The 11,786-nt window shown below is 37.4% G+C and overlaps 1 protein-coding gene across 4 annotated transcripts in view; it reads right to left on the bottom strand.

Moving 5' to 3' along the window:
- Positions 1-11,786, bottom strand: part of CDC42BPB (CDC42 binding protein kinase beta) — an 87,466-nt gene that overhangs the window by 24,800 nt on the left and 50,880 nt on the right. For all 4 annotated transcript variants that reach the window (XR_010623016.1, XM_065749934.1, XM_065749937.1 and 1 more), the window contains exons 9-18: positions 10,971-11,050; positions 9,563-9,729; positions 9,345-9,464; positions 7,109-7,242; positions 5,238-5,480; positions 3,492-3,602; positions 2,847-3,091; positions 2,572-2,677; positions 1,911-2,035; positions 854-959 (exon numbers count right to left, since the gene is read on the bottom strand). Coding sequence is in view for 3 of the 4 variants with exons in the window: in XM_065749934.1 (XP_065606006.1) it covers positions 854-959; positions 1,911-2,035; positions 2,572-2,677; positions 2,847-3,091; positions 3,492-3,602; positions 5,238-5,480; positions 7,109-7,242; positions 9,345-9,464; positions 9,563-9,729; positions 10,971-11,050 (1,437 nt within the window). In the remaining variant the exon portion in view is untranslated. The remainder of the gene's footprint in view (positions 1-853; positions 960-1,910; positions 2,036-2,571; positions 2,678-2,846; positions 3,092-3,491; positions 3,603-5,237; positions 5,481-7,108; positions 7,243-9,344; positions 9,465-9,562; positions 9,730-10,970; positions 11,051-11,786) is intronic.

The following is an 11,786-nucleotide window of genomic DNA, read 5'->3' as shown; positions in this document are numbered from 1 at the left end:
GCCAACTGCATTTGATCCCATCTTCTTATAAAACTATTCAACATTATGATCGTCTCTACGATGCAGGCAAAGGTTAGCTTGCAGAAAGTCATAATCTTTTTTTATTTTCTCCTATTCATAAGTTTAGAAGGGATGAACAACTTTTATCTATATAAACCAGCAGCAGATTGATTCTTTCCATGGCATCTGACTGTGCAGGCTGGCACTGCTAGGGGTGTGGGCTTCCATGGCCAGCTACAAATGTTTCTCCCTTTCCTTATGCAGGTATTTAATACTTGCTAAAGCAAAACAGTGCTTTTGTCTTAGAAAGCATACTCCTTTGAGAGTGTTTCACCTCTTCTATTTCACAGAATTTTTGAGAAACCATGTAACTACTACTTGGGAAAGACTATGACACAAGGACTCACAGTCCTATGAGTATATAAAGCTACAGGCTCCCATGTGTCACTGGTCTGTAACAAAACCAACCAGTCAAAACTTGTTCAAAATACATGTACAAGAGAAAAATTATTTGGTCACTACAGTTGCAATTAAAATTATTCTCTTATATCTATTGTGGTGAGGTACGTTTCTGATCTCCTTTAAAGGTTTAATCTATTGTTTCTACTCTTCTGTACTGTGCAACAGTTTCTGACAGCAGATGGTATTAAGGAATACTACTGTAATTATCAAATTCTGATTATACAATCCAAATGGATTTAAGCAATAGATAAAATTACTATGTAATTAGCAAAGTAGAGGATTTATTAGGAAAGATTTCTGATTCTGAACAGAGATTGAGAATATAGCTGAAACTAAAACTCTTGGCTTCTGAGACATCCCCAGAACAGCCAAATGTGTGCTATTTTCTTACCAGTGTTCGTGACCCCAGACTTGAACTTCTCAAAGATTCTAGTTCCTCTGTCATTTTGGAGGCTAATGCTTGGAGATAGCCACGAGCATCCTTCTCATCACTTACCCTATTGTGCAATTTGAAAAAGCCATTAGTGAACAGTTTCATGGATCACAGCAAGAAATCTCATATCACCAATAACTAGTGTCTGCATATACTAGACTTAGGAACACGGCAAATACGGAGAGATCATGAAAAACTTTCCCAGAAGAGAAAACTGAATGCTGCTGCAACTGCCAGCTTTAGGTTTTTCCTGTATTTGATTCTCTTGATTGTGGCAGTTACCAGGGAAACTGAAGCTTTCCTCCTGCCATCAGGAAAAGCTCTGCAGAAATTCTGTTATTTTTCATAACGTGATCTGCATATTGGTCATTCAGTTTTTTGCAGTGGTTATCGTAAAGTTCTCCTATAACATTTGAAAGGGTGAGTGCAAAAACTCTATGAATCCCCACACCTTGCCCCCCTCCCTTCAGTATATGAAATGTCTTTTCAGGCCTAAGGTAGCAACTAGATATTCACCTCATTTAAAACCACTGATCTCCAGCTGAAGCAACATTCAATTTCAGCCAGCAGAAAATACAGGTGACTGAATGTCTTGTATTCAGAAATATTTGCATACTTATCCAAAAAAATGAGAGAGAAGGACTGATCTGTGAATTAAGTGCAATGTACGTCTCATACAACTAGATTCTGTGTTAACGTGGACCTTTAAATCATGGCTATCTTCCTAACAAGGCTTATCAGGATATTCCAAACTTTATGGTTTAATAATCACATAAGAGTTTGAAGCAAGCTGACACACAAACCCTCTCCTCTACACTTAACAGTATCTGACAGTTTCATTTAGAAATCTTATTACTCAGCTATTCTGCAAAGCAAAAGAGAAACGAGTCATCATCATTCCAAAGCCCCACACTTTTGTTGATCCCAGACACACAAAAAAGGGCCCGGTTATACATAAAAATGTGCAATCAGTATTTCAAAAATTTGAAAGTGGCCATCTCAAAACAATACATACCACTGAATAATTTCTGCAATCTGAGCTTCCCAGTGAGCAACAGACTCCTTCTTTGCTGCTAGGTCTTGGAGCTCATCTTCTAGCTGTCTGTTCTGTGCTGTCAATTTGTCCACAAAGGAGCAAAGCTGGAACAAAAGATTTCCCCTATATATGAGTTTCACGCGTTTTATCAGTATGTCTACACATTTATAGAATTGGTACAAACAACACAGGAAATTGTATTTTAGTTATTATTTCTGCAGAACTGGAGATCAGCTCCTGATCACAGAACACATTTTCAGTTCACACAAATCAATCCAAAAGCAGAGTTGGCAAACACAGAGGCTATGGTAAGAAAAGAGGCTTAACTGTAAGCCATCAGGAAGGCAAGCAGGCATTGTAAAAGCTTTGCTTTCTGTGAAGCTCTCACACAGAAACAGGAAGGTCGTGCCCTCTGAGTTGCAGGAATCAGTTCCACAAAGAGCAGTAACTGAGATGCTAAAGCTACTACTTGGCCAGATCTCTGATATTTATATGGCCAGAACTACATTTGTTTTACTATATATTGCCTGAACATTTACTAGTACTGCTGAGATCAATGAAAACATTATTTCAGCATTGACACAGAAGCAAAACGCAATTCTTCTTGCTTTGATAAAAAGATGTTTCCTAAAACAATTACCTTCTCATTTTCTGTTGTTAGCTTTTTGTTATCTTCCAAGAGCATAGATCTTTCACGCTCATATTTCTCTTTCATCGATCCCACTGCTTCCTCCATTTCACTATGCCTAAGGAAGACAAGAAATACAACCACGTACAGTAAGACCACTGAATCCGTGATCTTCAGAAAAGAATGAACAGAATGAAGGTGAAACACCATCCTGAGTAGTTACCTATACAATGCAGCACACACACAAAAAGAAATCCTTGGTTATCGATCACGTCCCTAAAACTTACCTCTCTCGCTTCGTTTTCTCTAATTTATCCTTCAGTATCATGATCTCTTTCTGCAGTGCAAGCTGATGGCTCTCCGAATCGTGTACTTCCTTTTTCACATTTTTTACTTCTAGAACATGTGATGCTTCTCGCCGGACCAGCTCCTCTTCATAGAATAAGATTTTCTTTTCCAGCTCAGACTTCATTTTGGAAAGCTCCTGCTGATGTTCTAGTGTGGCACCTGCGGCCCGCCCCCCCTGCTTCACCTGCAGAAGAGTGGAGAAGAAAACTCATTGGGAAGGGACTACGATCCTTACCTTTTAGAAACATCATCTGAAAAATAACTGTCCCATTGTAGCACTTCAGAAAAGTTTGGCTTAATGCCTTAGAAGCTGACTTCAAGGGTTTAGCCCCTCAAGTGACCGGTCTGCTTACATGACTCTAAGAAGGGGATCAAATGGGTTGCAGAGATAACTTCGGAGCACATAGGCTAAATTAATTAATTAATTAATTAAAAAGGCGAATAAATCTAGCGAATCTTCATCAGGCTAGGCCAGTAATGCTACAGCTTTTATCCAGGCATCAACAGTTGAGTAAGCAAAAATATTGCAACTCCTGTGTCATAAGTAAACATTAAAAAAAAAAGGAAAAAAAAAAGAGAGTAACCTTCAGAGCTTCCAGTTCATTTTCCAGTTGTTTGCAGAAAACCTCACTGTGCTCACGAAGCTTGCGTTCCTTTGATGCTTCTGCAATAACTTCTTCAAGTTGGGATTCCAGCTATAAAATCAAAGTAATTTGAAGTCATTTCAACACAAGATAGACCTATCTGTATCGTTCATTTCCTCCCCTCCATAGGGATGGGCTTTCCAGGGCTTTGAAAACAAAGCTTTTTCTTATCTCTACCTCACATTATACCACTATAGCAATACTTTCATGATAATGTTTTGCCTTCAGTGATTCAAGCATCTGTCTTTCTCAAAGTAGAACTACCAAATGACTTTTGGTACTGATATAAACCACATTAGATAAGTGAAGGGATAACTGCAAAGCTTTTATTAATGTTAAGAGAAGGAATCAGCACTAGGAAGTCATTGTAGCTGTGAAAGAAGAAAGTCTCTCACATTTACAGGTCAGCTCCATGCCTCAGAATCTACTGAGGCATCAGATTTGAAATTCCTGACTTTTGAGTCAAGGTACTGTGAAATACTTCAAATACGAACACAGAACACTTGTACCCTGCAATTATGGAATAAAATAGTCTTGATCATCCATTTATCTATTTCAAAAAGCTTATAGTATCAGACAGACAATGTAGCGGCATTCAAGGCAGCTATGCAACTGAAGAAGAAGAAAACTGGTATTCTTTCTTTTATATTATTATTATTATTATTATTGCATTCAAATTCAACTAATAAAGTTGTTTTTAAAAGCATTATGGGTAGAACTGTAGACCAAGATAATGAACTTTTAGATTATGATCTGAATAGAAGACTAATGAAAATGTTAAGAAAGAGGACAGAGGAATTTCTAGGAACAAAGACAGATGATTAAATCTTTCATGGATACATGCAACAACACTTGAACTGGCTCTAGAGAGAAGGGCAGAATGCAGTACCAATATAGTGCTGCAGTCCTCTGCCTTTCCCTGATAAGTACCACCTCTAAATCACAGACAGGTCTGAAAAACTTCACCTCTTACTACATTTTCATAGTCTGCCCTTCAATTTGCCATGAGTTTTCTAGTACCACTTACAAAACTCAAGTTCCTTTTCAAACTTCACTCATAGAACACACAAAATTTGACAGCTTTTCAGTGATTAAAAGGCTGTATTAACCACAACAACAGGTTCCTATGCACTCTTCCAGTTACCCAATTCTTATTCAGAACTGTAAATTGCCTAGGATAGTAATCAGAAAATTAACTTGCTTGAAGATATTTACAAAGATATTCTCTATGCTGACTAAGAACAGAGTAAGGAAAACCACCTATTCAGTCTGTATCACTGTTCCTCCCTCCAGACAAACAGAAACATTCAGCTGGAAAAAAAAAGAGAAGTCAAAATACTCCAATATGAAGTACATCAAGGCATTGAGTTTTCTAGGTTTTAAACTGACTGGAACTTGGAGTCTGCAAGAATCAAAACACAAAGAAGAGGCTGGGCATGTAGCAAGAATGGCTTCCTCAAGGTTAAAATCAGTCTGAGTACAAAGAATGAAGTAGACTCTGATCATTCCCTGATACATTAGCAAAATTTACAGAATTATTCAAAATACCTTTTGTGAACTACAGTGAAGTGATACAGAGCAATGTCTTACAAGCAGACAAGTTATCATTTCTGGTCCTGATTTCTCAATACAATCACATATGCAATACAGGGCAAGCAGCAGCTGAAACATGTTATTGTTAGCTACCTCTTTTCTGATCTTCTCTGATTTACGGATGTCCTGTCGCATAGCATCAATTTTCTGCATGCTCACTTCCACCTCCTCCTCTTTGTCACGGAGCTGTCGGGATAGTTTCTGCTTTTGAGACCGCAAGTCTCCCATCCTCTCACTGAGCTCGGAGAATTCCTGCACAGCCAGCTTCCTTTGTTGGTGGGCATCCCGCAGCTCTTTGGACTGTGTTTTTAATCTCTCTGAGGCTTCTACAAGTTGCTGGTTTAAAAAAAGTGTATATATAAAAACTGAAGTCAGTTTATTCTTCCCAGTAAAGTAAACCTACATAAGCACAACTTGAAAAGTCAGACCTCTCAGATAACTTCAAATATTATTTCTAATAGTTGATTGATTAACACAAATAGTTAATTTACACCAAGACAACAGCTATTCTGGTGGCAATTCCAAGTGGACTTCTGCTATATCAGAGGTATTTCCTGTAAATCTGACTGCACAAGGCCATCTGACCTCTAAGAGACTTAATTGCAGATTAACACGATGTACGTGCACAATAATAATACTTCTTAGTTTCAGTAAAGTATCAGCAGATTGCCCATTCAAGGAAACAGTCAAGTAGACTGTACCAGTACCAGTAGACTAAGATGCTACAGCAGATCTTGTGAAATTCTTAAGTAAACTGAGAAAGATTGCTTAGAACAAACTGTGAAACTCTAATGCTTTAATTGAAAGTATAAAAGTTAGTTTCCTTTCCAACATAATTTAACATGACTAACATACAAACTAAATGCTCCATATAAAATCATTTGAGTGTGAAAATAAATAAAAAAGCACAGAACTAGGCAACATATATATACTGGCCAAGAGACATCTAAAAAGTCCTGCCATTAGTAGAGCTCTTGCAAAAGCATGCATTAACTTCCAAAATGGCATGTGTGCAAACCAGGAGGAGTAGATTTGCCATCTCTCCTACTCATACATTCTGGAGAGTACAACTTAACTGACAGAAGAGAAGCTTTTAAATTCTAGTGGACAAAAAACTCAAGAGGTCTTCAACCACGGATTATTTTGGGTCCATCTGAATGCCATACAAGCAATATGTAGTCTTTAAATCTAGATATTTGAATAGAGGTAGCTATTTTTGGTATTGCTGGAAATGGTATGTACTAAATGTAAAGCCCCTATTTACTTCACTGTAAATATTTCAGTGACCTAACTTAGCATACTGCAATGTTTCATGAAGCAAACAGGGGTGTAAGTTATACAACACTAAGACAATTCAGTAATATTATAAAAGCCATCCTCAGCCTTAAGCAATTATTAGTCCCCTGGTATTATAAAGAATTAGTGGGCTCAAGTTGGCAGAGCAACTGAGCTCCATCAACTCATTCAAACATACACCTTTTAGCATCTACAAAACTAACAACAAGCCACAGGCCTGCAAATTTAACTCCAGTGTAAACTGGAACATCTTGAGGAAACAGAATAGTTAAACTAAAATAATTCTTTAAAAAATCCCCTCCCACCTCCAGCAACCCAAATCTCAATGAGCTCTGTGATTATACAGTCTCACACAGCTTCTGTGTGACTGTATGTGTATGTAACCTCCAGTTGTCTTCAAAGGATATAAACATATCAAACTAGACAGTATAAGAAGGTGTTGTTCCCATCTAAGAGAACACACCTGAAATAACTAAGATATCAGTCTACTTTAATTAAAAAAAAGTGCAGACTTTGGAAAACTACTATATCACTAACAAGACTAACAAGCTCACAAACATCTCTTTATAACAACAACATTTTTAACAATGAAACTACAATCAAACCCAAATTGTTCTAGAACTATTTTGCATGACTGTTTCTAAACAAATTCATCTTTGGGTCAATACCTTATGAAGGTCTTCCTTTTCCTGCCGTAATACTCGGCACTGCTTTTCCAGTCCTTTCAACTTATGCATAGAGTCTTCATGCTCTTGTCGAAAAGCCACTGCATCTGCAAGCTGTCCTTCCAGTTTACTTACATCTGGAGAGTAATACATAATAGAATCACAAAATCACCAAGGTCGGAAAAGACCTACAAGATCATACAGTCCAACTGAAAGGTATAAACAAAAGGGATAATAAAAGGTATAAATAAATAAAGGTAACTGGTCCCAAATGTACACCAAGTAAAGAATACCACTTAAGCAAACTGGCATAACTTTGTTCAGAAAATTAACTTATTTTCATTTTAGGCAACTTAAAAGTAATTCCAATGCACCGGCAGCTCCATGTAATTTTAATTTTCTCAACATATTAAAAACAAACTACTCCCCACCTCCTAAAGACTGTTATCTCTTGAAGCAAAAAAGCCTTAGCACAGCGATGTTTTTTTTGTTTGAGAAATGCAGCTTCTAGCCCTTCACAACACTGAAATTAACTCAAGTTGTTTGAAATTCCAGTTCTGGTAATTTATCTCTGAAACAGTTTTCATTACATGACAAGCAAGACTCCATTTATTGGTGCAACCAGCAAGACAGGAAAGAACTATTTATTTCCTAGAGCTTATTTATTTCCTTATCTACTTATCCTAAAGTAGATAAGAGCTGACGATCTGGAAAGGCAACACTATTCTGCACGAAGCAGAACAGAACCTAACTGTCTATATTCCCAACCAGGATGTTCTCCTGGCAGTTCTCTCCTTAGTCTCAAAGAGAATTAAAAACATTTGATAATTTGATTATAGTTGAGCAGAAAAGATAACTTCATATATATTTCTGCTCAGTCTTAGAGCTGGTAAGAAACTGAACTGTTGTTCTCCATTTGGTTTTAATTACTACTTCTTTCACACAAACAAGAAATTGCACAGGAATAACTGTCTCGCTGAAACTGTGACATCTGTGGCAGAACAGGAAATTGAACCTATGCATTCAGAGATGCAAACACTGCTGTAGCAACTGAAGTAGCATTCCTTTTCTAATTTTTTATGAAGCTGTGCTAAACTCCCTCCCACTCCACAGACTATACTGCCAGATTTCAATATTTAACAGCACACAATAGGCTGTAGAAGTGGATAAACCTGACCCATTTGCAGAAGTAGCACCTTAATCAAACTCTTTAGACAAACATGATTTCCAGAATGCACAAGAATAGAGTTTTGGGTTTTTTATTTGAAAAAAATTGCACTCAGAGTAAAGCTGATTTCACAACAGATGTGCTTACAAAGGAGGTAGTAGTGCTGAACTAGAAAAAAATATCAGTTGTGACCAACAATGGACTGACTGACACACAAAGCAAGATAATCAATTAAGAAAGTATTAGGAATCTGGACCAAGAAAATCAATTGGTCCATAAAAAAACAAGTGCTCCCGAATCGAGGACAACAGTTGGACGTTTCGGGTACTGGTAGCTTGGCATCTGAACTCACTCATGATATACTATAGGCCCCTATAAACCTCTTAGCAAAGCCATCAGGATTCAGAACAACCATTTAGCATTTGACTGATTCCCTCTTAGAAATTAGACACTAACAGGAGGTTTGTATGCATAAACTAATAGTATTGTCAAGGAACACATTTTCAGTAATATGGATGCATCAGTCCCTTCTCGGGACAGATGCCAGTAATTTTTTGCAATGCTTCCTAACTAACACATCACCAGACAAAAACACAAAGGGAACAGCAGTTCATAAATATTTAAATATGCATTATTATTATTATACATCCCCACCATTACCTATCCCCTTATATTACTAAAGGGCAACTAATCTTTTCCTTCTATTCTCTGTTACATATATCTCCAGTAAAATTCCACCAAAAAGACACTCCTCAAAAAGAGAGAGATCAGGATCTCCAGAGGCCTTTATGGAAATCAACATCACCAAAAATATTTGGTTGAACCCATCCACTCAATTCACTGCACTCTAGATTCTCACTCTAGTACATTGTATCAGGATGTAGAAGTGGAAGAAAAAGTAAAGTACTTGCCTGAAAAGCCTCTTAACGATTCAACTAAACTTTACTCATTTTTTTAAGCACCTCAATAACATTAATTGTAATTACTGCAAAACCACAATATATATTTTGCTGTTTCTATTAACATTAAGCTGCAGCACAGTAATTACCGCTAGTCACGCCAGAGGCTTACCTGTTAATTTGTTCTTCAACCGTTCAATTTCTTCATTTAATTTTTTTATTTCCTTATCACGGTTTGTATTTACTGTAACACACACTGGACCTTGGAGGCTTTGTGCTGTCTGCGTAGATTCTTTAAAATCAAAAAAGGAGAAAAAGTTATTAAATGAAACCCATTTCAATTCCTCTAATAGCAAGAGCTAAGAATCCAAAAAACTGTAAGCTGCTCACCTTGCAGTTTTCTGTTCAAATCCTGCTTTTCTTGCTCTAATTTCCGTATTTTCTTCTCATAACCTTCTATTTGTGAAGTGTTCTTTAAGTCACGTTGTACATCCACATCTTTGGTTACAGTGTCAGACTGCATTGCACTCTTCAAAGTGCCTCTATCAGATAAAGAGCTGAACACAAACACACAAGTAAAAATCTTTTAATACTCTCAGCAAGTCTATAGCAGTGACATGCTGGGATTCCAACTAACACACAACTAAAACTTACAAGAACAATCCAGAAAAATTAGTACTGTTGAGAGACCTGGGAGGGTACATACACCCTGACATTACTGGCTATGCTTCTCTTGAACTAAGATACTTCCATTCATGTATTTAACTATGCTGAAGTATGTTAACTTTACAAACTGTTCAAATGAATAACTAAAACTATTAACTCTCCTCTGTCAGAAGTTACCACCTAACAGCAAAGCAAGAAAAACATGCCTGCAACTGAAAGAACCGAGAAAACAGTAAGTTCAGTTTCAAGTGTGACAAAGATGGATTTTGTCAAGAACTAAGGTATGTGCAGCAGGTCCTTTCTGCAACAGTGTTGTGAGGATAACAAATCTCAGCAAAGGAAAAGAAGGGAATAACAAATAGGGCAGAATAACTTCAAACTCAGAGGCCCAAGCATGTATTTGAGGGACCTCTGAAGTCAGATGAAGACTCATTTCCACTTCGAAGATGGGCAAAGCAAGCTATCTTTGCCTCATGGTCTTAAACTGAGACAGAGGAGGTTTAGGTTAGATATTAGGAGGAAGATTTTCACACAGAGAGTGGTGACACACTGGAACAGGTTGCCCAAGGAGACTGTGGATGCCCCATCCCTGGAGACATTCAAAACCAGGCTGGATGTGGCTCTAGGCAGCCTGCTCTAGTGGCTGGTGACCCTGCACATTGCAGGGGGGTTAAAACTAGATGATCATGGTGGTCCTTTTCAACCCAGGCCATTCTATGATTCTGTGATTTTCAGAACCACCTGAAAATGGGGAATTTGTATTAGAGTAACACTACATTAAAGTTGCCTATCAACAAGAAATGAACTAATCCTGAATTATTTCTGGCAGATAAGCAGCATGGACAAGACTTGCTTTTAGCCTCTTCATGCAAGGAAGAGCAAGTTTGTACTTACCTACAATAGACACATTTAGCCCCTTAAGTTTCATTCATTTCAAATAAAGGAAATACAAAAGAATCTAATCTTGGAAAACATGATCAAAATATATTCAAGACATATTCATATGGGATGGAGATGTATCCATTGATACATGCATAGACCTCAATCTTTCTACTTGGTTACAAACTCAGGTCTTTCTAGAATTAGCTGTATTTGGGAAATAAATTTAATGAACAATGTATCCTTTGCTTACCTATCAGTTGTGTATGTAAACCCAACAAAGGGTAAATGCAGTCCAGAAAAGCCTGTATGAGAACTTGGCGGCACCACTTCCTGCATAAAAATAACATTCATGAAAACCCAAGAGAACCCATGCAGTGCTGAAGACATGTGACTTAGTCTAAATGGTTAAAAAGAAACAGCTGATGGAAAGATTTTCCTTAGTGCTTACCAATTCACAAAAGGCAATTATGCTTCACTGTATAGCGCTCCATTGTCCTTGTATGAACCTTATTTCAGATTAGGTCACTTAATATAATGACCCAAATTTAGGAGCCTCTTTTTTTTTTTGTGAGCTGGCACTTGAAAAGGCAGTATTTCAGCAAGTTCAAAGCACAAGGCAACCATTAAAAGAAAACCCGAAACTTCAAGTTCCTAATTAAAGTGACCAGGCATGAAATTGCACGGTGTTTACTTTAGTATGCTTGTTACTGCAAGACACGTAATCAAAAAATGAAGCCAAAAGTTCTTCATTTCTTGTATTGAAACTGATGAGCAAGTGGCCATGAACAAAAATGAAGGAAGGGAACACCAACACCCTTGCTCCCCAGAACAGTCTTCTGGTTTTTAATAGACTGAAGTAGCATCAATTTGAGTTCTCCTACAGGGACAGCTGTGATTACAAGCTGCATGTATGTATTTTTGAAGACGGATCATATTCATATTTGATAATGAACAGACAAAAAACAAGCTCCTTGTAAAGGTAAATTCAAGGGGCAAATAAGTGTCAGGTATTTTCCTGCCTGAGTATGCTTTAATTTTGACTGAACATACTATTTAATGCTAAAAT

The sequence above is a fragment of the Cyrtonyx montezumae genome, unplaced genomic scaffold (assembly GCF_038088225.1).
Source record: "Cyrtonyx montezumae isolate F1298 unplaced genomic scaffold, pur_monq_1.0 scaffold_10, whole genome shotgun sequence".
Taxonomy (NCBI): Eukaryota; Metazoa; Chordata; class Aves; order Galliformes; family Odontophoridae; genus Cyrtonyx; species Cyrtonyx montezumae.
The sequence above is the reverse complement of the archived record's forward strand: the minus strand, read 5'-3'. Positions and strand labels throughout refer to the sequence as shown.